This window comes from Phlebotomus papatasi, chromosome 1, assembly GCF_024763615.1.
Source record: "Phlebotomus papatasi isolate M1 chromosome 1, Ppap_2.1, whole genome shotgun sequence".
NCBI lineage: Eukaryota > Metazoa > Arthropoda > Insecta > Diptera > Psychodidae > Phlebotomus > Phlebotomus papatasi.
The window spans coordinates 25,724,181-25,750,247 of record NC_077222.1 but is presented as its reverse complement, the minus strand read 5'-3'; the positions used below and the strand labels follow the sequence as shown (position 1 = coordinate 25,750,247).

The following is a 26,067-nucleotide window of genomic DNA, read 5'->3' as shown; positions in this document are numbered from 1 at the left end:
TGGGGAGCATTCACCAAAATCGGATAATGGTATTTGAATATTTATGCCCATTGCATTGGTTGTTTCTTGCATCTCAACTGCAATATCCGTGACTCCTTGAAAGTGCTTAAAAACTGAAAACAGCATGAATTTATTTTTCATCGTCGGCAAATAATTTTTCAAATGTCAATGAGGTTGTAGGGCATACAAGGAGTGTTGTAGTTCCAAACACTTTTCATGGAAATGATGGCCTCATTTAACTTTGTCAAGATTCATTTTGAAGCTCAACAGGGACAATCCAACAAGTTCCCCCTATCCACCCCAAATGTGGCAAGTTCATTGAAGTTGCTGCTAGTGAATGTCGGTTACAAAAAAGCTCCACAATGGTCATCGAGTTTTGGAGTGGATTCCCTGAATGTTGTATGTGCAGAGTTTGCAATTACAGAATAAGTGACACAATGTGAATTGATGAGGTTTCGCGATGGATTTAATTGAGAGTAAAAGTACGTGGTAACGAAAGCTCGCCCTACAATTTTTTTTAGTTCATCCAATGCATTCGAGCTTTTTCGTGGTTTTCCTCTCGGTCGGAAAATTTTGTGTTTGGGGTTGGGTTGTTGCCATAGTGACACACTGGAAAACATATGATGCGAAGCTATTTTTAATCGGCCGCAATTCATTATGAACTCACCCCCTGCCTTTGATATCAAATACAACCCCCACTTGATATGCCACATTCCGTTAGACACTTTTACAATTCAAGGTAAAATTCAGCCATGGTTAGAATTTATTATCTCCACTCAATTATGTCAATTATTTATTGCCTTCAGCTGAAATTGTGCATAATCTCACCAGGATCGCATCCATTTTCATTGACAGAGGCTTTTATTGAGGCTAAAATCATTCTCACCCCAGGGTTTATGCCTCACCAGAATATGTATGAATTGTGGAATACCACGATAATTCACGCTTTTTCGCGGGTTTTTGGTGTTGTCAGTGGCGCGAATGAAGGCCAAAGCGGCAATTCAATTTTTTATTTAGAAACACGCAAAACACCTACGAAGAACCCCAACTGAGATGGATGTTTTGGGGGTTAGTGACGATATTTTCAGGGCTTTATCTGGAATTTTCTCAGTGTATGATGCGTGTCAATTTTTGCCAAGCAATAATTCATATTTTATCGTATGCATGAGTAAAATAGGTGTTAATGGTTAGATTTATGATGTCTAAATTATTTTACAAAAACTATAAAGATACACGATTTACCATATTAATACAATAAAAACTTAGAACTGGCCAAAAATTGAAATTTCTAGTCTGAATGTCAAATTTTATCATTTACGGGTACTTTATCGTAATTGCTTTTTGACGATTTTAAAAGTAAAACAAAGCTAAAAGCGAAACAGCAGCCTCATGTCCTAGACACACTCTTTCCGTACAGAAGTAGATCTTGAAAAATTCGAAAATCTATTTGAAGATCCAAAAAAGAGACTTTCTTACTTCTTAATACTTTCGCAAGGTGGCGGAAGTTACATCCTGTTCGAATTTCGAAAGGCTCAAGTATCAAAATGTGTCGGTCTTCACATTATTGTGAGGAAAAAAACTGAACAACGACGTTTACTGTTCTTGTCCCAGTATTTAATCACTCCATAATGACGGAGTAACTCTTTTGCGAGCTTTTTAGTGTGATATTTGATAAATTTTCCCCAACTTGTTCGAAAATTTAGTATGAAAATTCGAAATTGAATTTGAATTCTTCGAACTTTAATGACTTTTTGTGCAAATAGAGTTCCATTTACCTTTCATCCAAGACACTATTGGAGAATCAAAATCTACTTGTGATCAGGCTCACTTACGACTAAAGCCGAGAGACGACTTAGTGAAAAATTATAGAAATTAAGTTTAACCATTATGTCGATTATAATTACACTAAGCCGTCTCTCGGCTAATCCACAGGTCTGTCAAGGCCCTTATAGAACTAAGACTTGCACAAGTCCTTTGGACTATCTTTAAAAGGTTTATAATGAACCTAATGAACGCTCTTTCCGTACAGAAGTAGATCTTGAAAAATTCGAAAATCTATTTGAAGATCCAAAAAAGAGACTTTCTTCCTTCTTAACACTTTCGCAAGGTGGCGGAAGTTACATCCTGTTCGAATTTCGAAGTGCTCAAGTGTCAAAATGTGACGGTCTTCACATTGCTGTGAGGAAAAAAAACTGAACAACGACGTTTACTGTTCTCGCCCCAGTATTTAATCACTCTTATAATCACTGAGTAACTCTTTTGCGAGCTTTTTAGCGTGATATTTGATAAATTTTCCCCAACTTGTTCGAAAATTTAGTATGAAAATACGAAATTGAATTTGAATTCTTCGAACTTCAACGACTTTTTGTGCAAATAGAGTTCCATTTATCTTTCATCAAGTACACTATTGGAGAATCAAAATCTACTTGTGATCGGGCTCATTAGGGCTCTTAAACCCCTAATAGTACCATTTTACTTTTAGTAGTTCAGTGACGGAACTAAGAACGATACAAGCGAGATTTCTGAGAATGCTTAAGAATAGCTTTCAATATGTTAACTGTAAAATATTGCACTTTCCACAACCCAAAAATTATTTTCTTATTAATAGGATAGAATTGAATTTTGGCTTTTATATTAATTAATACTTGTGACCTAAACGGAATTCGAAGGCTTGTGGGGATTGATTGAACTTTCTATGTAAATAATGGAATAGATATTCTAAGATTCCAAGTTTCTATCGGTTTATCAATGAGGTCTGTCGAGATAAGACAGCGACTAACGTTTGGCCCATTCGACAATTGTTAACACAGTCGACGGCCAAATCCAGTTATAATATTATTTAAGTAAGCCTCTTCAAGGCTTACACGGTAAAAAGCAGTAACGATTATGAGCTTAATCTAAAAAAATCTGGAATCTTGGAAAAATTCGTTCAATTACTCAAGCAGGATATAATAAACATTTTGTTTTTTACATTTAATTTTCAAGTAATTTAAAATACAAAGAAAAAAAATTGTTTAAAACTGATGATTCCGATTAATATAAATGCAAGTATAAATGTTTCTAATCTATAAATAAGCATTTGGTCCTCTTCAAAAATAATGAAATGCCTATATGCAGTGGTTTGCCTCTAAAATTTATTATATTGCCGTCATTTATTAAAACCAAATAAATCAAAATTGTGTGAAAATAATTAATGAAATTCGCCCAAAACGCAACGAGGTCTGCAAAATATTAGGTTATGGTCAAAATAGGCAATTAAAATCTCTTATGGTTTTTCTAAATTGCTATTAAATTGAACTGAAATAAAATAAATAAATTAATAACAAAGGTTTAAAGATACGCTTCCTCTAATGCCTGACATGGATCAGGAATCAAGGCATACATCAAAAGAATGACTCTTTCAGGTTATAATTTAATATTATTTGTGTTTATTTAGATTTACCTTAAGAAGAAAGCATAGTAAGGCTATTAAAAATACTTCTAAATATTAAAAAAAATACCTTTAATCCTTTAAGGATGATTGGAACACCGGTGTCCCATAAAGAAAATTATTTTTCCTGACTACCTAAAGTTATTTTTTCAATTTTTTGTACGTAATTGTAAAGTAGAAGGTGGAAAGAATCTAAGTAAGACATTTTTCGCAAGTCTCCAGCTATTTGATATATAATAAAAATTAGAGCTCAAAAATTACGAATCTCAATAAAATTTGATTTTAATTATTTTTATACTTCCAATTTTTTTTAAGCAAAACCGTTTTAGAAAAAGAAACTACAATACTCAAACATAATATTTTTCATTAGAGTAAACAGTATCATTCATTAGTATTATCAGAAAAAATAGTTTTTGGGATAATTTTGCCCCTATCGCTCGTAGAGATAAAAAATTCATCGTACCAGACTCTGTTAGATTTTCTAAGGTTAGATACAAGACCTTTTACTGATTTTGTTTATCAGTTTCATTCTTATTGTTGATTTCCGGACAGCGAAAACTGTCTCGTCGGTAAAGGGTTAAAAGCATTTCAGATGATTAATTATTTAAAATTGTATTAGGGTACTGCCTCTCCTTTTTTATTAACACAAATATTCATTGTAGCAACCGTTTTTTTTTATCAATCAACTAAAAAAATAAAACAAAAAAAAATAAAGAAACATATCTGACGAGTGTTGACTTATAAGCGGGTCACAAAAAACACATTATGAATATACTAATCCGTTTTACTTCTAGACTGACGATATAGATAAAAAGCAACAAAAAAATTAGGCAACATCCAGAACTTTACGTTATATAAAATTTCCTTTTTCTAAATATCGTCTTGTTCCTTGGGTGTAGTGTACATAGAAAAAAAAATTTCGTAAAATTATTCGTAAATGTTTGTGATTTCCTATTAAGGACTTATGAAATATTCGTAAATCGTATCACCTACAAACAAGTTAGTAAAAGTTTGTACTTCCTTCACAAATATTGTTCGAAACATGAACACTTCACAATGCTCGTAAACATAAAAAAATGTTCGTAAGATTTTGTCATTTGTTCGTAAATTTTTTCCAGACAAACGAAATTGTTTGAAGATTTTTTGTGTTTTCTCTATGTGCTCTAAGGATTGAAACCTTAACGTATGAGTGTAGGGGAAAGTACTCTCCCTTCGAACGTTCATGCCTTCGAATAATGTCAATTTTCTTTTAGTTTTTCTACGAAACTTACACATTTCTATTAAATTTTAGTTAGCTTATCATCAATTGTTGATAATTCCGCGATAATTTAGTGTAAATCTATTACGAAAAACAAAAGAAATTCACATTATTCGAAGGCATAAACGTTCGAAGGGAGAGCACTTTCCCCTATTGCTTATTTAATTAATTAATTTCATAATTAATAAAATCACATTTTTCGAAATTTTTAAATTCTCAGTATTTATTAGTAGAAAATTACAATGTGTTTTGAGAAAGCTACCTCTTACATATTTTAGTGTTTACTCTGCGAAAATTTAGGCCACGCCCTTTATGACACCTTTTGTTAAATATTTATTAGAAATTACACCATTAAATCATTGTTATTTCCCAAAATCGAATTCTTCTAATTAATTTTCCATTATCCTAAATAATAAATAAATTTTAATTGACCTTTTTAAAATTTTTGTATTTTTTAAGTTTGCTTGGGGCCGTGCCTTCTTTGAAAATGTTATACCTCAATTCAATGAAGCATACTCCATTTGTGGCACTTTTCGTTAAAAAAAAATAAAAGATATAGTGACTTTAAGTCATTGTTATTTTCTGAAATCGAATTATTTTTTTGAACTTCGTATTATCCTAGAACTGCATCAAATTGTAATTCTCATATTGGACCTTTCCGTATTTAGTACGCTTGCTTGTGAACGTGACTTTTTTTTAAGAATGGAGTATACTTCAGTCCCCTCTTCTTGTCAATGCAATGGGGTAGTTTAACGTAACTCTTGTACTAAGAAAACATAAGGAACGATATAAGACACAGCTTGTTAAATTTGGCAATAACGGACTGAGTAAAAGAAATTTATTCAAAGGACCTCTAGTTGATAATTCCAAACTCATAGTGTATGACAGATAAGGATTAATCTTTACTCTCAAATTTTATAAGCTATAAATATTCTCGAGGATCAGTCTGTGCCTATTTGGGCCCTTTAGGATCCAAATAGACTCAGCCTCATCTTTGAAAATATTCAGCTTGTAAAATTTGGCAGTAAAAGATTAGGTTAAGGAAATTCACGCAAAGGATCTTTAATGAGTGATCCTGAGCTATTAATGTATGACAGTTTGAGATAAATTTACTGCCAAATTTTACAGTCTAAACTAATATTCTCTAAAATTAGCCTAAGTTCATTTGGGTCTTTCAGGTTTAATTGCCTCGTAAACCTCGAAATACTCCTCTGATTAAAATGATTTTTTTATAGAAATATTTGGAAACAATATTTAAAGGCTTTCAGGGGGGGGAGGCTGATAATGCGACTCACTTGCATATCTTAATTGTTTTATTTGCAGTGGCAAAAAGGCTTACACTATCCTAATTAGAAAAGGAACCACATAAAACCCGGAAGCTACTTCTCTAATTGTTAAGCCTGTATGTTCATAACTAAACAGATGGGAAGAAACAAACAACCAAACGTGATTTTCTTTCAAAAAGTTAGCTTAGTTAAGAAAATGTCTCATAATTGTGAGTTGATATACATATTGTTCCCTTGCTTTTTGGATGTAAGATATAATGTAAATTTCTAAAGGGATGAGAAAAACTCACTTAAGTACTCCACCCTGCCCTATTAGTCAAAGTTACGAAATTAGGAGTATGAAAAGCATCCTATAGCCTAATGAAGATCTGCTTGAATCAGATAATTCTGAGATTAGAGTAAAGATGCTTGATTAAAAGTCTAGTGTCTAACTTACTGGGTCATTGAGTGACTAAGCAAAGTCGTAAAGTTGACGAAGCTTTTAAAAATAGAAGAAACATAATACTTCAAATTAGCTCCAGCTTTAGATATTGTGGCCTGTGGAAAATGTCCCGTGTCTTAAGTAGGTTTTTAATCATCTGGCGCCTCAAGTGTCTCGAACTGTGGTATCTAATGAAACGAATAACTTTCCCTTGGTGAATGGAAAATGTCAGGGAGTTATTGAATTTTCTTGGTGGTTGGAAAAGTTAAAAAGTTGTATATGGGAACTTTGCCATAAGAGGCATTTGTGGTTGTCTCCTGCTGTGTCTGTTTTTTATCATTTCTCACCCGGCAACACCCTCGAAGATGAGTTAATTCGCCTCTCGTCTCAATACAGAATCCGCCGAGGGTGGATGAGAGTTCTGGGGTTAGAAGAAAGCAGGGTGTTCAGAACGCTCTGATGGGCGGATTTCAATGGAGGGTGAGAGGATAGAGAAAAATCGCAAGAATGGCAAAGAGAGGATATCGAAGCAGAAGAAAATTTGCAAGTGTCGTCTCAAGTGCAAAAATTGTGGTCAGGAATATGAGGGAAGTGAGAGTGAAGATGGCAAGAAGGATGACGGAGATGGACGTCTAGCACATGGATGCACTAAATTAATGTATGCATGTCAGCAAGGATTGACTGGATCAATTGTGAAGGAGCTGAGGAGTAAGGTAAGATAGTCCATTTGTTCTTTCACTTGATCTCTAATTTAGTTTACATCATCCCAAGGTATCATTAAATTAACCCTCAATTTGATTTTAATCACCACTGTAATTTCCTATGATACAATTAAATTCCAAAACAAGGGGCAGATTTATGTTGAACTCCCACAAATTTGTCTTCGCATACACCTCCACAATTCCCATTGTAATTTCGTCCTCGTTTCCTTGCCATTTCCGGAAAAACTTGGTATATACTAGTGAGAAAATCAAATATTTGTACATCGTATAACTTAACATATATGTGAAATAATTCAGGCATCCAAGAAAGTTTATACGTAAATATTTTGACGAGACTTCTCAAGCTCACACCTTATAGCACAACAAAGTATATTCTCAAAACGATGAAAAATATCAAAATGAACTTCACATTTTCCGTGTACTTCGCAGAAAAAGCTATTACAAAACTGAATTTCATGTTGGATGAACAAACATCCATTGATCCGTCATATCAGGCAGTATAATTGAATTGCATTTTTCATGTCTGAATTTTTACAATAGGAAAGAGATACTATAGTGCCCGAAATGATGCTATACATGGATATTTTTTTTCCTGCAGACAGAAAGAAATTTTTGAAAGTAAGACTTGATCCCGAAAATTACCTGAAGAGCCACAAAAGTTTATTACACGTCATGAATTACTTTGAGACTTTATGGAATGTTTAAAACAATTCCACCGAGAACGCCAAGAATACTGGGTCTGACACCATTCCAATGTTCTAAAACTTTATTGGACGTTTTGTTTTAGGGCTCAAACACATTAACCGTCAAACAGATCATTAGCCAAGACCAAGACATAAACCACTGAGAAAAGATTCTTAAACTCAATGTAATGTGTTTCAGCTGAAAAGGTAAATGGGATTTCTGTTTAGACAAAATGTTGCTATTCTTCGAAAATTTAAACTACAAGTTGTGTGAAAAGTTCGCTTACTTTAGTAAATAAGATACATTTTTCTGAAATCTCCGAAATCTCTTAAAAATTTACTCTAAAATGATCTTTAGACTAGAAGTTTAGCCCAGTTCTTGATTTTCGGGATTTCTAAATGACAAGCATTTACAGCGATTTCATAAAATGTACTAAGTCAGTTACTTAGGGTAAATATCCTAATTGAAAACCATTTCCAGACGCTTTAACTTTGACAGAAGATTCAACAGATTAAGGTCATATTTTTTTCTGAAGAGAATTACATAAATTTTCTCTTTGACTCTTCTATTATAGAATGTTACTGTTTAGTGAGAATTCTTTAGATATAATTTGAAAACTTCTTAAATACAAGAAAAATATGCGAGTGTAAAATTTTTCTATTGGAAACAAATTAATCCAAATGGGGACAAGGGAAAGTTTCTAATTGGAGACAAACAGTGTAAGTGGAACCGTGACAAAAGGCTTCCAAAACCTTGTTGAATTGCTCCTGAGTGCAGGATTTGTTTTAATTCCTGGTCTTTTCTCCTTTCCCATCTAAAATAAAAAACATCTCTCCAAAAAAATCATATTTCCGGTGTTTCCTATTGAAGCATTTGCAGGCACTTCAGAAAAATCTTTTTTGTTCACTAAATAGGTAATTTTTTCATTTGAAAATTTCACGTACCGTTAACAATATAGATTAGCACTTAATTTAACTAAAATTAGCCAGAAATATGACATAAATGTTAAACAAAACGAATAAACAGCAGTCACTTCATTGCGTTTTTCATTGAAAAACATGGTCGATCGATGAAAAACTCGATGGTGAAAAGGTACACTTTTAATTTTCCTGAGAAATTAACAAATTAAAATTTGTGAATATGAATGGATTTTCGCTTTATTTGGAGCAAAATTATCTAAATAATGAAACTGTGGTATTGAAAATATATAAATAATATAGTAATTTAGTACTGTATTTATTGTGAAAACAATGACGTTTCCATTTGGAGTAGCGAAAAATTTCCATTTGGAACAGGTTTTGAATTAGCTTAATTTACCCTACTAAGTAAAAATATTCTCAAAAATATTGCTTCTTGATCAATTACAGCAGTTAAGCCATATGGCTTGGCCTTAGGTTTGAAGCCTGTATGAGATATAGTTTTCTGACTTTCGGAAAGTGACTGAAATCAATAAATAAGGCATTATTGCGAGAGATCAGAGTGGATTCTTTTCTAGGGATAGGGGAAGCTAAGGTATCACTGAACACGGGGTACTACTAAACTGACTAAGGTCCTTGACACACTTAGGCTTAAGCCGAGAGACGACTTAGCGGAAAATGATAGAAATATGGTTTAATCATTATTTCGAATATAATTACGCTAAGCCGTCTCTCGACTAATCCTCAAGTCTATCAAGGCCCTAACACAGAACCTAGCCTAGACACATTTACGAGAGCTAAGAGACCGCTTAAAGTAATTGTAATCAAAATAATGATAAGATTACATTTGCATCAGTTTCTGACTAATCCGTCTCTCGGATTAAGTCGAGAAACGGCTCTACACGGCAACATTAGTTCGCAATATAAGAAATAAATTGTCAAATGAAAATAAAACTTATCAGTCATACTTAGAGTGACACTGAACAATCGAATTTGATTTCAAATTCTATCCTTAATTTATAAATAAAAGCTCACGAACTTTTCACGAAACCTCTACAATTTTGCAAAATGTAATGAGAAATTGTTGATTACCATATTGAAATAATATTGTTCAGAATTGAGATTTCTAAATAATTTAATATTTTTTTTATTTAAATCAATTGGTAAAGTTAAGATTAATTTATTGGGCTATTGAAATTTATGAAAAATGTTCTAAAAAGGGGAAACTTTATAAAACAGTAACATAAAAATTCGTGAGAGGAGAAAGAAAAAAATTGTGAAGTAGACAAGAAAAAAGTGTAGGTATTTTCTGAATTAAAATAAAGGATATTGTGGAGTTTGTGCGAAAAAGAAAAAGGGAACAAATATTTGTGTAAATGGTGTAAATAAATCAGTGGTGATCAGTAAAAATCAGTAATTTTCTTCGGCCAGTCGGCAAGTCGTCAAGGTCACAAAGGTCACCACAAGATAGCGGAAAAGCGCGCTTTCGATCCGGATATCGCCCACATGGAGAACTAATCAAGGTCTCCTTCTATTTCTAGGTTTCTAACCTCTATTAGACTCTTACAGACTTTCGGACAGTCAACTCATTTTTTAAAATTTTGTCTTCAATTATATTTTAGAGAATTTTCCCTACAGCATTAATGCAGTTGCTCAATTATTAAATTAAGAATATGAAAACAAATAAGGGAAAGTACCCATGCTTCGCACGATTCGAAGCTTCGTAATGAGTAAATTTTTCCTATTCTTCTCAATAAATATAACGCATCACACTCATACTTTAAAAACTAAATGAAAGTGCCCAGTTTCTAAAATATATTGTAGAGTCACATTCATTGAGGAACTTAAGAAAAATTTAGTCATTACGAAGCTTGGAATCGTGCAAAGCATGAGCACTTTTCTCTGACCTGAACTTTGTTGTTACATTTTTTATCTGAAAGAAGTGAAAATTGCTTCTGTTGATTCTCGAGATGTTTCGAAATTCCAACATTGTATGATCCAGCTTCCGGAATTAAATCCAAGCCGAATTATTCTGTTTTAAATTTAAAGCACAAAAGAGCATGATTTTATTATGAATTTAATTCATATGTGTTTTTCCTAAAAACTATTCGGGATGCGGTTGTTAGTGATATATCATTACCGACCTCATAGTAAAAACATCATATATAGAAATCATAAAATGTTTATGACAATATTCATTTAGCACGGAGGTTGTAGAGTCAGGCAGTTTCAGGAATATATATAGCTTTCGCAAATATAAAATTTTTGGATAATGAATTAATACATCGGAAATATACTTTGAGTTTTTAAATAAATAAATGATCACTCACAATTTACAGCACGATGCAACTATATTTTTATATCTTTTGCAACAACTTTGATATTACAAAAATTTGAATTTCAATAATAAAATAGAAGCAAATTATCTATTTTTTCATTTACAAAAATCAAATAGGTCCGAAAATAATCTAAAATGCTTAGTTTAAGAGCAGACTCACATTGACAGTAAAATGCTCACGGTATTTCGTTGATTTACGCTTTTTTTTGCGATTCTTACGCAAATTTTCAATTACCATATTACTTTATCTCACACTCGGTGGCACTAGGTGAAAATAGTATGAGAAAATTGTATAAATAAAACGAAAATGCGATAAACGGTGAGCAAAAACAACTGTAGGATTTTTTGCTACAGTTTTTCGTACAGTTTTTTTGCTCACCGTTTATCACATTTTCGTTTTATTTATTCAATTTTCTTATACTATTTTCATCTACTGCTACCGAGTAAGAGATAAAATAATACGGTAATTGAGAATTTGCGTAAGAATTGATATGAAAATGCGTAAATTAACGAAATACGGTGAGGCTTTGACGGTGTCGGTGAGCATCTTACTGCCAATGTGATTCTGCCCTAAAACTAAAATCTGATACAAACATTTTTTTGGTCAGTGAAAATTCATAAATTCATCAAAACTCCTTTTCAACTAAACCGAAAATGCCCAAGATGGTTAATTACTTATTATTTTATTCAATTTCCAAAATTATTTCACTTCTTTTATGGCGTTAATATTCATTGATATTCGGAGTGTGCTTACAAATTTAATTTTTACTGATCGGTTATTGACTAAGTTACTGTCCAATCTGTTGCACCATTTTGAAGTTTGTGACGGTAAGAAATATGACTGACAATTTTAATTAATTGTGTGTAAAAAAAATATATTGCGAAAACTCTACTAAACAGTGTCGAAAATTACTTAAATTGGTGGTTCCTTATATGAGCAAAATAATGAGCTAGGAAGGAAATATTGACTCATGCATTTAACAAGTTTCATTGCCGCATTAGCCTACAATTGACGTACGTAGGGGAGAGCCTGTATATTAGAGACGCGGTGGATTAGTCTTTGATTATTCAAATAAGTATGACGAAAACACTAATCCAGTTATTTTAATTAAACCTATACCAATGAGTATACTAAACACTATATAAAATTTCAAGATAATTTTCTGAGTTTTGGAAATAATGCCTTAACCCTTTAAGCATTTATGAATGAGACACCGGTCTCCCAAAAATAAAAACTAATTTTTCGTACTATTTAGTGGACAAAATAATTATCTAATAGTCAAAAAATCCTTTTTTTGGAACACGTCCTATAAGGTTTAAAGTCAAAACATAAAAAGTGCCTCAAATAGCTCCAGAGCAAACCATTTATTTTAGGATATTTGTTTTGCTATACCTAATGGCTCCGGCACATCTTTTAGACCAGGAAAATTTCATGAAGTCAAAATTCGAAACCCTTTCTTACTCACATACTTTGCATACGTCTATCTCATTCTTTTGCACTCTTCTTCTTCTTTTAAACGTCACAATAAATTCAATTTAGCTCAATCGAATTATGAGTGCGATGGAATGAGATAGACATCTGCAAATTGCATGAGAAAGAAAAGAATGTGAATTTTGATTTCATGAAAATTTCTTGACCTGAAAGGTGTCCCAAAAGCATAGTGATTAAAATTGGTTTGATGCAATTAATTACTTATTTCCTGATCACTAGGAATGATTAAAAAATTACTTGTAGTTGGAATCCTAAAATATTGTTCGTCTATTTGTCGAATTAGAGATAAATATCATCATTAAAACTTGAGTTAATATTAGTACAGTATTATTAATAAAGGCATTGAAATCTGACTTTTCTAATGTGTAATAAAAACCAGAAGAAAATAGGTGTACCAAAAATGAATGACAACACGGTGAATTTAATAAGCTTCTCTGCCGTGGTAATACGAAATCGAAGTATACGTACTCTCAATAAAGAAGCCACTTCAACTTCAGGGCAAAGAAAGGAATCTTCAAGCGTATTTAGAGCTTATTCTTAGAGCTAAATCGGTGCTCCTGAACAATCTTACCGATTGATTAATCCTTCCACGACGAGACTACAAGTAAAATGTCTAGTCAACATTTTACACGAAGAACCTCAACACAAAATAAGTGAAACCCTGCAATTCTCTGCGGTTATGACGGTTATAACAATTATCAACACAAAAAGATGCCTATCAGTACAACTTTTTTACATTATCTTAATCAAAGTTAAGGATCAATATACTTAACTCGAATAAATAATAACTTCAACTTCACAGTATTTTATTGTATTACCATCAAATATATTTGTCTCATTAAAATTCTTCAAATTGACTTACAACACGCACATTCGCAGATTTGTACTATTTTTTTTTTTACAAAACAGTTCTAAAATGTTCTTATATTTGAAATCTTTCAAGTTGTAGTCAAGCAATTAAGTTTCAATGTTCCTTTATTGAAAAATTTAATGCCATGTCATCAGGATACGGAATGTTTATTTTACCCTGCAGTATTGATCCAAAATCGGTGTAAATATTACCCTCTTTAGGTGTATTAGGGGTTAAAAGTACCCTTTTTCATGTTAATTTTACCCTTAATAAGGTGTAAAATTAACATTAAAAATGTTGATATATTTTTACACCTAAAAAGTGTTAAATTTCTGAGGAAAAAAAGTTAATCGCATCCTCCTTTATTCTCAGTGATTAGCTTATTTATTATTGATTGGTAATTTATTTCAGTTGCATAGAAATAAGTTTTAAGATTTTTAAATATTCTAGTTACGTAACAACTGAATTTAAACCGTCATCAGACCAATCTGCAAAATAATTCTAAACTTCTTGGGGTGCCAATTAAAATTTCTTTGCAAATAAGTAACAGTTTTTCTTTGTAAATCAATATTCTGCAAAGAAAAGTTACAATTGGATAAGCAGCAAGGAAGAAAAAGAAAAATGCAGATAAAATTTTCTTTAAATTGAAATTCCAATTCTGCACGGGTTTCCGGTGCGAAGAAACTTTCTGAAAAAAAAACTTCTTACAAATTTATTCCTCGAAGAATTACGGACTAATGCAAAGTGGTGACTTTATCATTCAGTGACGATCAGATATTTTCGTATTAGATTGCGATATTTAAATGACATTTCACATGAGTTCAAGAACTCTCGTGTTCAGAGTGATTTTTTTTCTCATTGAAAAGCCAAATAATCAGCTCAGTCATCAATGATAAATTGTGTCAACTAATTTGCTCATTGCCAAGAGTCCATGGTCACGAGGGAAATGGAAAAGCAATTGTGGAAAAATCGAAAACTCTTCCATATCCATTTACTCGTACAGTATTGCTTTGTTATATAGAGTAATTGTCTCTAAATTACTTGTTTTGTATTTAGAATGAACCACCATAACGAATAAAGAGGAATTCTCTGGGGTTTGTTTTAAATGAAATTTATTTAATTAAAAATAAATAACAAATAAATTGATAACATTGGTGTGGAAAACCCAGGAAAATCCTTATGGAAGATGCAATAAAAAAGACATTTTATTGGTTTTATTTGGTACAATGCTGGGTGAATTTTACTTGGTGGTCAGCAAAAGTCAATTGAAAGCTGCTGACCGGCTTTCTCGCATGTGCCCCAAATAAAGTTGGTGGCGGAAAAGTATAAGAAAACGAGGTCATTGCTAAATGTATGTAATAAAATAATGCAGAATGTTGTCCATTCAAATGGTCGAGCTTTTGCCCCAGACTTTAATCCACTTGAATATTGAAATTTATTGTGTAATTGCGTGACACGACATAATTGTATTCAGTCACAAGAAGAAAAAAAGAAAATAACCACTTGAGAGCATAGAGAGAAGCATAAATATATTTTTATGTGATTGTACTATAAAAATAAAAATAATATTTTTGGCCATTTTGAGTAGAGCGACCTGAATGAATAAATTGATTGTTAGTGATTTTATTACATCACGACTCATGAGATCATGTATAGGAGCAATTTTCTCGAGAACCAAAACAAAATATAACAACAATTTGGTATTTTATTTCGGTGCTTTTCTACGATATTCTGATGCGGAATTATTGTACAATATTCTGGCATTGGGAATAAATACAATCTGCTATAGCATCGTATTTCACAAATTGATATGATCATGTTGGAAATAATTTGATGATAAGATGTCTAAGTAAGAAACAACTTTTCCAATTGATAAAATATTTCGAAGTCCAAGTATTAGGGAAATTTTAAGTATCAAAGTAAAATTAATAAATGTTAAGATATCTCAGACATAACTTATGTAATTGGTAAAGTATTTCGAAGTATCAGAGAAATTTTAATTATAAAAGTAAAATTAATAGCAAAGTACTTTAGTCACATTGCTTTCTCTGATTGACCATCAGGTCATCAAAACACTTAAAACTTTCCACATCTACCGCAACTAATCAAAATCATTTTACTATTGAATTTTTGAAGGATTTTTAAACCAAATACTGCACATAACTTTCGGGACTTTCAAAAACATTTTCCAATTAATTTTTGACCAGTACCCTGTATTTTTTAAAAGAAAAGTCTTTTTAATGCCTTTTGGAACCTTCTGGCTTGCGAAATACACCGTTCATTGATATTTTTTCTCTATCAGAAATTAAATCAATTGTCAATTCGTAAAGAAAAGCCTTAGGGGGAAGTGGGGCACATTTGAAAGTGGGGCATCTTTGAAATTGGGATTTTTCACCTATTTTTAAATAAAATTGAGCCTTATCATTATATAATTTATCTACACAAACAGATTGAGAAGCTAAATTACATTTTATGATATGACTGAATTCCACTTAAACATGGTAGAAAAATCCCAATTTCAAAAGTACCCCACTTTCAAAGGTGCCCCACTTCCGCCTATTTGAAAATGTTTTAATGATTTTTCGCATATAAATATTTTCCTTTCTACAATATGATATCAATAAAATCAACGATGAAATAGATTTACGGTAAATTTTAGACAGAAAACATATAGGAAACTGCCAGAGAAGGGTTCAAAAAAAAGTTAAGATACATTTGAACCCTTTCCTTATAAAAAAAAACAAACATTAACTCTTTAAAAAAGTTAAAACTCTGAAGAATTTTATCACTGGTCATACACTGTACATACTTATCTACCCCTTTTAAAAATAAGTAGTAAATTTGAAGAAAATAATCACATTAATTTATGATATTTTATCATTAAGTTATAGTACGTAAATAAAATGAAGAGGCAGGCCTTAAGCCCCCCCCTCCCCTCCTGATGACCATCAGTTCCTCGAACTTGTCACCTTGTGCAGCATGGCCATTGATATTTTCATCAGCAATATCTCTGGAGCAGACTGGGATCGCGAATTCTACACTCTTCTTCAGGAAGTGACCATCTTTATTTGATGATTTCGTCTCTGGGTTGGACTTGAAAGTGCCATGGTCGTTAGTCCCTACCTTGACCAACCTATCTAGCAGATCATTTCCTGAAAGACTGTTAAGGGTTTTGCCCCCTCTTGATGACATAAATGGAGAGAGTCGGGACCGTTTCCCCCTTTCCTTGTCACCATCTGCTCCTAAGTTCGCTTCTTCCTACAACGACTACAACAGACATCGTGGCTAAATTACCTCGGATTCGATGTTCTTCTTTGGTGGATCCCGCTACTTAATCGTGGTAAACCATCCGAGTTTATCGTCGGATCAGACATCGGATCTACTTCGTGGCCTTTATCCCCTATCGTCGTGGCATTTACCCCTTTTCTATACTATAAGTCTGTTCAATTCCTATGAGTGACCAGACGAACCGGGCCTACGCAAGGGTGTTTCAAAAAGTAAAAAAAAATGTTGGCACTAATCTCAGGGTGCTTTAGATAATGAGACAACAAAATTTTCCTTCGACGACAATATTATCGGACGCTGTTTAGAGGTAGCTTGACAATTAGAGCAATTTTCTGATTTTACACTACAGAGTGGGAGGGTCGTCAAGCTACCTCTTAATTGCGTCCGATCATATTATAGTCCTCGAAGAAAAACTTTCTGGTCTTATCACGTAGAGCACCCTGAGATTAGTGCCATTCTTTTTCTTTTGAAACACCCTACTAGGCACCCTCTACCTGGTGGAAGAGCTAGTATGATCATTGTCGGGAAGTGTCGAAGCGCATTGCCCCCTTTACTGGTCGACAAGTTCACACCCCAATGGGCAAACAATTACTCCGACTCAAAAATGACTGAGTTTTGTTCTACAAGAAATGGTCAAAAAATTACTCCTAATTGGAATCTTAAAAATTAGTCGTATTCACGTTGAATTTTAGTCAGAGCATTACTCAAAATTGAGTTAGTAATACATTAGTTATTTTACGGGCTTAAAATTTACTCAAACATGAAGTAATAAAAGCGACTCCAAGGGACGGTCCTTTTCCGTACGAAAGAATGACGCGCCAAAAACAGTGCACTTGCCGTCCTTCTCTACCGCATATGTGCGAAATCGACGTACGTACTCTCAATGAAAAAGTCAAATGCACTCCACAATTTTGTACTATACTATCACCTTTGACACCGTTTTCTCATTAATTCTTCACATATTTTATTGTTTTTTGCTACTTTTTATGGAATTTCAGTCAATTTTTTCCAATTTCATTACTCACATTTGCGAATATTTTTCTCATTCGACTATTGCTGAATGAGCCGCCCGACAAAAAAATATACCGAAAATATTCCAGCTGGATGGCAACAACACACAAAAATCTTTTAAAATTTTCACTAAATAGGACTTTTAAACACAATACTCCTGAGACAGGAGCAAACACCTGAAGAACGAAATTTAATTTTCCATAAAAATTGCCCGGGTATTTATCAACCAAAACACGGCCTACTTTTTGCTTAATTTTTGTCGGCACTGTCTTTTTCTAAATCACAACACATTTCTCTACTGGAGGAGCTTTTCCTCCTAATGTTACACTATAATATTATTGAGAAAACACGCGATTTTGCCAACTACTTTGCGAATTCACAGCACTGTATAATTCTATTTGCCATTTGACAAGTGAAATTTCCCCTCAGACATACCCAGCGAGGAGAAGATTATTTATAGGGACACTGGAAGTCACTGGAAGAGCCCATTTTGGCGCATCATATTTTAGTCGTGGGCGAGTAATCTCAGAGTTATTGCGACGCCAAGTGACCTTCGTAATAACCGTCATGCTGCTTTCATCGTCCTGACCGTTCGACTGCAATTGCAATACCGTTGAGAACGGAAAAGTCATTCAACGAACGGCGACCCTACTGTCCTGGTCCCTACGGAGCAGATGTCGTACCCCAAGATATGGGATGCTGCTCTAAGAGGTTGATTCTTCCCTACCAGAGGAAGTAACGATTACTCGGGCCTACACATGCACACATTCCAAAGTTAATAGTCAATAAATTGTTATGCTTAAATTTACCCTATGCTCTATAGGGTAGCCGGGAAATTATCGATCAGTTAAGGAAATGATCAACTTTAACAGACAAAAAACTATATATATTTTCGTATTTTCAAGTGAAAACTTGTTATAGTCAATCTTGCAGATGTCCTCTACAAGACCGATCACTCATTTTCTTGATATATTATATTTATATTGGAGTGGTTTAAAACACGAAAAACTTTTCGAAGTGCATTTGCATGTAATATCGATCTGCTGATGGTACATATTACCGATCAGTCGATGCTCGTAATATCGATCAAGGATAAAATGGGTTTTACACGCACCATCGGGGAATGTAAATATATGTATTTATATTTTCCTATAAAATAAAAAAGTAGATAAATCAAATACTTAGCTTTTAATTTCTAAAGGGAACAATCAAAATAATTTAATACAACGCAAAATTGTTTAGAATTTTCAACTTCTTGCACAACATTTGCACATTGTCGAGAAGTTGATTCTTGGTAATTGTGTGTCACACATTAGCCTGCGAAAGGATCCAATCTTCCAGCAATTCCTCGTGTTCTCTTGAAAGGACTGCAGAAGCGCCAATACGTCTTTCTTCCGGAATGGTTCCCTTCAACTTCCCATACAGTATTCCGTACGGTATATTGTATATCTGAGCTGCCTCTTTAATGCTAAGTCCATTCCTGGCATCTTCAAGGGCTTTTGCCATTTCATCACCCCGTTTTATTGGTGTTTTTGCCATGTTTTTGCTGAAGAAAAAAGTGATCGATATTCCATACATCAGAATTTGATATTATGAATCGCAGAAAATCTCTTAGTACGCTCAACTAACAGTACTTATCTATGAAATTTTCACATATAAGCTTCAATCCTTAATTTGTTTCCAATATCTATACCCATTGTATCGATAAGAAGTGCACAAACTAATCAATTCACTGACAAATCTGACTGTATTTGCTTAAGATAAACGGCAAAAAAGTGAATTTTTAGAATGGCTACTATTGTAGCTTTGTGCACACATTTTTAAAAATCACTTTTCTTGTGCAAATATTACTGGAAAAAATGTGAAATTTTTTATTTGACATCGTGAAACATGAAATAATTAAACAATCATATAATAATTAAAGTTCATGTAGAAAAACTATTTTTTTTATCCATCAATTGGAAGAGAAGTCGATATTACAAGCATCGCTTGATCGATACTAGGAGCGTTTTGGTAATACCAGCGTCTACCCTAAATGTTGCTGGCCCAAGACTTGGTCTTTTCCCTCCGCTCTCCGCACATTGCAAAAGTCTCATACACAACTATATTAATTTCACAAGTACTTGAATACCTTGACTTAATCATATTTGGCCTGGCCTATTTACGAAATATTTTTCTTGTGTAATAGACATTAGAGCCCTACAGAAAAATTAATAAGCACCCGAATGTATTTCCGGTATTAAAAAAAATACAGAATGTTTTTTAAAAGACATTTCGCATTCATGCGTTCTATTCTCCAATTAATATTTGCGTTACTGCAATTTCGGGTCAATTTATAAATTTTTTTTTTAGTCATTAATTTAATGAATTACTCGAATTCAGAGGGTCGGAGTATTATTTTACAATTAATTTCCATGCATGGGGAATATACTATGAACTAGATGAACTACCCACCCCACGAAAAGCTCAATACGGAATCAATCAATATTAGTCCCGAGGAAAGTCAACGCCGTTAAAGTGTGAGAAAGAAAAGTTAAATATGCTGGAAAAGCGAGTCTCAAGACGTTCAGCGTTGATTGAAAGCTCCTCCCGGGGGTTAGGGAAATGGGTGGTTTTCTGTTGATATGGGGCACTTTATGGTGAAAGTGGAGCAAGTTGATTTAATGCAAATTTGCACCGACAAATAACACCATCGATCCATTGAGGATATATTTGGTCAGTGCACATGCTTCAAATGAAGTATGAAATTTTAATTGAATTCCTTACATTTTCATCCCGATGGAAGAGCTTTCCATTTACCTCATGTAAGTTCAGCCAGACCCATACAATACTTTCCGGATAATTCGGAAGATGATTCCTTTGGGGGAATCTCAAAAGCTTTGGGAATTCTCTCAGTGAAATATTTGTGAAATTGCACGGGGAAAATGGAAAATTTCTTTCATATTCCCCTTTAACACTTTTAGATAATTCCCTTCGAGGGGCAACCGTGTGGAAAACCATGAACTAATTTACTGATTTTCTCCAATATTTTGGAAATTTCATTAGGCTTTGGTGAAAAGGATTTATAGCGAAAATTCTAAAAGGGATTATTTCGTGTCAAAATTCTCAAAATACGAAAATTATTTTGAACAATAAACACCATCCCTGCAATTAGGAAAACTCTCCCATGGACACCCATTGGCAGCATTGCGATGTGCTGGAAAAGTTTCATGGAAGGAATTTTCTCGTGATACTTTCTGATCTGCAGACGGAGTTTCTCAATAAAGTTTAATTTGTCAATAGAGCGAAAATATTTCAGATAATTAGTTCCTTTCATGGATTTATTTCACGCAAAAAGCCCTGCAACTTTTCTTTGAGAGAATTTTCCAAATTTCCACCAAGACGAAATTCTCTGACATTATCTTGTAACAATGATCAAAAAATGTTTGCCAATTACTAATACATAGGGGAAATTGAGAATTTTGGGCAACTGTGTCAAAGGTGTCAAATTTCTAAAAGTTTGCAATCGGACACTTCTCTTTTGTCGAAAATACCATGAATTTTTATTTTCTAGAGGTTGTACAAGGCTAAGGAAAGACTGGGGCGTTCCCTCTACAAATGGGAATGTGCACAAAATTTTCGGAATTTCGGAAAGAATTTCGGAAAAGCAAGAAACTTTGAGAAAATTGATCCGATATAGCACACAAAGCAATATGTTTCATTTTCTTTCATCTTAAATACATTAAAAATAATTTCAGAGAAAACAAAAATGATAAAGTTAGTTAAGAGGGTGCAACCTAAATTAGGAGGCCAAAAATTAACTGTTTTAAGTATAATTTTATTTGGAAGTTGACGTATAAAAATAATTATGGGCATGGCCATATTTTACAAGGGTTCCGGTCAAAATCCTGGAAATAAAAAACTTCCATAGTGACAAAATCTTGAAAAGCCAAGAACCTGAAAGCAAAAATCGCAAAACGCCAGAATCTCGAAAGCCAGAATTCCGAAAGCCAAAATTATGAAAGTCAAAATTTCTGTAGCAAAATTTTCGAAAGTTAGAATCCCAAAAGGGCTAAAATCTCGAAGATAGAAAATTCCGAAAGCCAAAATCCTGAATTAGTCGAAGTTCTGAATAGCCAAAGTACCTTAAAACCAAAATCCAGAAATGTTAAAATCCCGAAATGCTAAATTTACAAAATCTCAAATCCGGAATTCTTAATTCTTATAGATATTCTCAATATTGCACCCGCCCTTGTTTAGAAGCAAATGGGAATTTTCTGTATTTGGGAAATTATTTTGCACATTATGCTCGGTATAATTTCGTTTGTTTCAGAATTTTGATCATTCAGGATTTTGGCCTACCGGTATTTTGGTTTTTCGGGATTTTACCTATTCGGGATTTCGACGTATTCGGGATTTTTACCTTTTGGGACTACAGATGGTAAAATTTCAGAAATTTCAAAGTAGAGTCGCCATCTACAATAGGCGGAAAAACGTGAAATTTCTTGAAATTTCCCAACTCTATTTGGAGCTTTAGCTTTCGATATTTGACTTCTTGGGATTTTGATCCATTCATTCGGGATATAAATACCCTTTCGCGATTTTGGCTTTTCAGAACTTTGGCTAGTACCCCTAGTACCTATCTTATAGAAGCATTAACTTATAAATAATTTTAAATTATCATTATACATTACAAATATAAGATAATTTGCCTTATATACATTTTAAACTTTTTTTTTCATGAAATGGATAAAAAATGTAAAATATGTTTCAAATTAACGCTTTGTCTTTCTTAATTTTTCTCCCATATCAAATAGGTTCATTATAAATGCATCTGTAAGTCAATATTGTATTAGAATATACGAACCCCATTAGAATGCAATTGCCAATTTAGAGAGCAATCCAATTTCCGTCAATTAAATTATTCCAAAGCTTAGAAAATAAAAAAAATAAGGTTTTCAAAATATTCTAAGCAATAATAATAATAATAATAATGAAAAATAAGATAAACTTATTACAAAATATTTAAGAAAATCTTAGACTGTCTTATTATTTTATAAAATTTTAAAATTAATCTACTTCTTGTATTTCATGTCACAGATTTAAAATCTATGACAAAACTGATTTTAAATTGTTGACCTATAAATTTCTGTGTAAAATTTATAGCGAAGTATCTTCCGAGTAAGCAGCGTTTTTTGAAATAAAATTCGTTAACTCAGTAATTCTGATTTGCCATTAAGTATTAAGGAAGCCAAGAGCTTTTCCTGTAAGAAAAAGGCCAGTAAATTGAAATTTGCTAAGCCCTATTTTATTTTTTAAAAAAATGTATTGGTAAATTATACATATAAGTGATACAGTTTGTACATATACCCTCAAAACCTTTATAAAATCATAATAAAGTATGATTTTTATATTTTCTATCTGTATGATCTGTATAAAAAGAATATATGACACACTGACTTAATTTTACATTGCTAAGGATTATACAGTGCTCCCAGAGTTTTCTATTATACTTCCGACTTGAACTGTACCCTTGAGAGTGAGGAACTGAATTTTGCCTCGACACCTCAAGAAGAACATTAAGACCATCATAATAGCACTTTCAACATGATTTATTCCCAAAAGGCTGCAGGAAAAGTGTAGAAGATGTAAACTTGTATGTTAGCGCCTTTAATATCGTTAGTGACCCTGCGCTTAATTTTTGGTGTGTTTCCAAATATCCCTGCAGAGGCATATCGTCGGTTGTATCAGCAACTGGACTATCTGCATTTCCTTTGTATCTGCAATAAATGCTTAGATAGCTCAGTTGCTGATCCAAGCGACAACGTTAGGCTGCAAAAAACAAGGCCACTTAAATAAAGGAGACTTTTAATGAGATTCTTTTGCCAGAATGATCTTCTTAAGTTGATAAAAGTTTGCAAGTTTTATAATTGTCTCGTGTGGGTAAGGAAGATTCTTTATTCACTGCAGCATATTGTGAAGTTTGGTGCTGAATTACATCTCATTCAGTGGAAGGTTGAGAAGATTCTCTACGTGGAAAAGTCCATAAGTTTAATACTGATAGAATACGGCAAAATCTTCCAGGAAGTCAGTCAAGCTTCTTCAATATAAACACCTTCGACTTTAAAGAACTTTTCCGTAGCTGAATTCAAACGTACACGTGGCAGGGGGCAATACCCCATGTCGACGTTTGCCAACACTGAGGGGCATCCAAGTAATATTCAACAATGTTATTAAACTTGTAAATCGTCATGTTAGGTTTGTTAGGCATATAGTATGGTGGGGTAACCAAATCGTTTTCCGAAAAGTGCTACTTAAACGCTTGTTTTTGGACTGATAAAATTCTTTTTTACTTCTTCTAAATCCATAGAATTATTCACTGTTTCATTCAGAAACATAATATAAAAAAAATATCAAAAATATTGAAGAAAATTTATAAAATAATAATAACCTGAAATAAGTTAGCATGCGCTAACTGGGTCGCCTTTTCGCTAATTCACTTTTAATTAAACCTTTGGATTTAAAATACTTTTTTCACAAGGAAAAAAACAATAAATGTTTTCAATCAGCCAGCTGTCATTAGCGAAAATATCAGTGCTAGAAAATTTTTAGTGAAGAACCCAGCTGGCACAAGACTGAAATGAGTCGATTACAGTCAAGTCCAAGTGTGCTAATCCGGGCACTCACTTATTTAATGGATAAAAATATTATTTTTGCTTTTTCTCAAACTTGAATAGTTATATTATGTTACTGTAGTGGCTATATTACGGAAATAAAAATAAAAATATCATTTTAACTGGATTAGTCATAAACGATCCAGATAGCGAATCTCCCACATTAGCACAATTGAATATACTACTTTTAGTACAAATGTTTTTATTTTTAAATATCAATATTGGTCCTACTAAAATTCAGAAAATAGCAACTCTTTATAATTTTTTGTGACTTTAATGGTAGAGTAGACCCACCAGCGCACCCAAGAAACAATTTTTTCTCAATATAGGGTAGAGTAAGCCCTTTTCGCCATGTAAGCACTTTTCCGCCACCTAATATAAAACAACTAATTTAAGCCATTTAAGAATAAGTAGCATTTTAACATTCATAATATGTTCTGTTCTAATATCCCAATACGTTATTACGTCTCTTAATTAATTGAAATTCGTTTTAAAACGGGTGGCGAAAAGTACTGAAACAAGCATAATTGGGGTAAATGCATATTTTTCAATGAGATTCTCTAAAATTATCGAGACGTATCCTAGATATATAGATAGATATTGCTTCAAAGTATGTTTATACAAAAATTCATTTTATTCAATATCACACCTTACGAGGCCCCTAAAGCTTAATGGTGGCAAAAAGTATTGACTCTACCCTAGTCTTATAGAATTCCCGAATCATGGCTTATCAGAAAGTCTCAAAGAACGATTTGCTTAAATAACGCTTGTAGACTACCTAAAATAGTCGTTGAGACCTTTATATGTAAAAGTGGCGCATCATTAAGGGCCTCAAGCGACTCTCTATAAGCATTACTGTGAAAGAAAACTGAAGAGTTCTATGAGATAATCTTACAAAACATCTATATATCTTCTGAGAGAATGCTTATACAATACTCTAAATTTAATATTATAAACGGATATGAACCTGTTATAAGACCATAATCAGAATAATTAAAAGAATCACAATTTTTTTTTTCGCTTTTATACATTATACATTATCTTCTAAAAGAATGCTTCACATTCTTTGTCAGTAGTGTTTAAAGAACTTCCTGAGCATCTTAGTGCACCACTTTTACATAAGGGTCACTAAGACTCATTCGGGAGTACTACAAACGGTCTTTAAGAAAAGCAGAGTATCATATTTTGAGAACGGTAAAAGCCAAAATGAAGGAAAAAATACTTCTTGGACGCTCCCATGGTATTTTTTTTATAAATTAAAAAGGTGCAAGTGCCACTGAAGGAAAAAAAATAATAATGGTACAAATTGATAAAAGTGGATTACTTTAAATTTTGTGGAAATCATGATATTTTTCATGTGAAAAAAAGTGTTAGTGTACTGAAAGTCTAAGATTCTTCTATGAGACTATTTGCAGAACAAATATGAGAATCTTATAGCAGATTTTAGTATTCTTCCATATAAGAGCGCAATGAGTACTCTTCTATCCTATTAGAAAACTCACAGCATAATTAATCTATTTTTCGGTTTTATTCATAAACTAATGACAGAAGACTCTAGAAAATATTGAGCAAATCGATAAAATAGGACTACTTTGATTTTCATTAAGACAATAAGTAATATTTTCACGTGAAAAGGATTGTACTGAAAAAAGGTCTATAAGAAGAACTCGTAGCACACCTTGAAATAAGATTTATAAGAAAATAGTTCTTAAGGCTTTTG

At 32.9% G+C, this 26,067-nt stretch overlaps 1 protein-coding gene across 1 annotated transcript in view; it reads left to right on the top strand.

The window, feature by feature from the left end:
• The window catches only part of LOC129798321 (ankycorbin), an 89,540-nt gene that overhangs the window by 4,016 nt on the left and 59,457 nt on the right, over positions 1-26,067 (top strand). The window contains exon 2 of the mRNA XM_055841428.1: positions 6,792-7,108. Within this exon, the coding sequence (XP_055697403.1) occupies positions 6,869-7,108 (240 nt within the window). The 5' untranslated portion in view covers positions 6,792-6,868. The remainder of the gene's footprint in view (positions 1-6,791; positions 7,109-26,067) is intronic.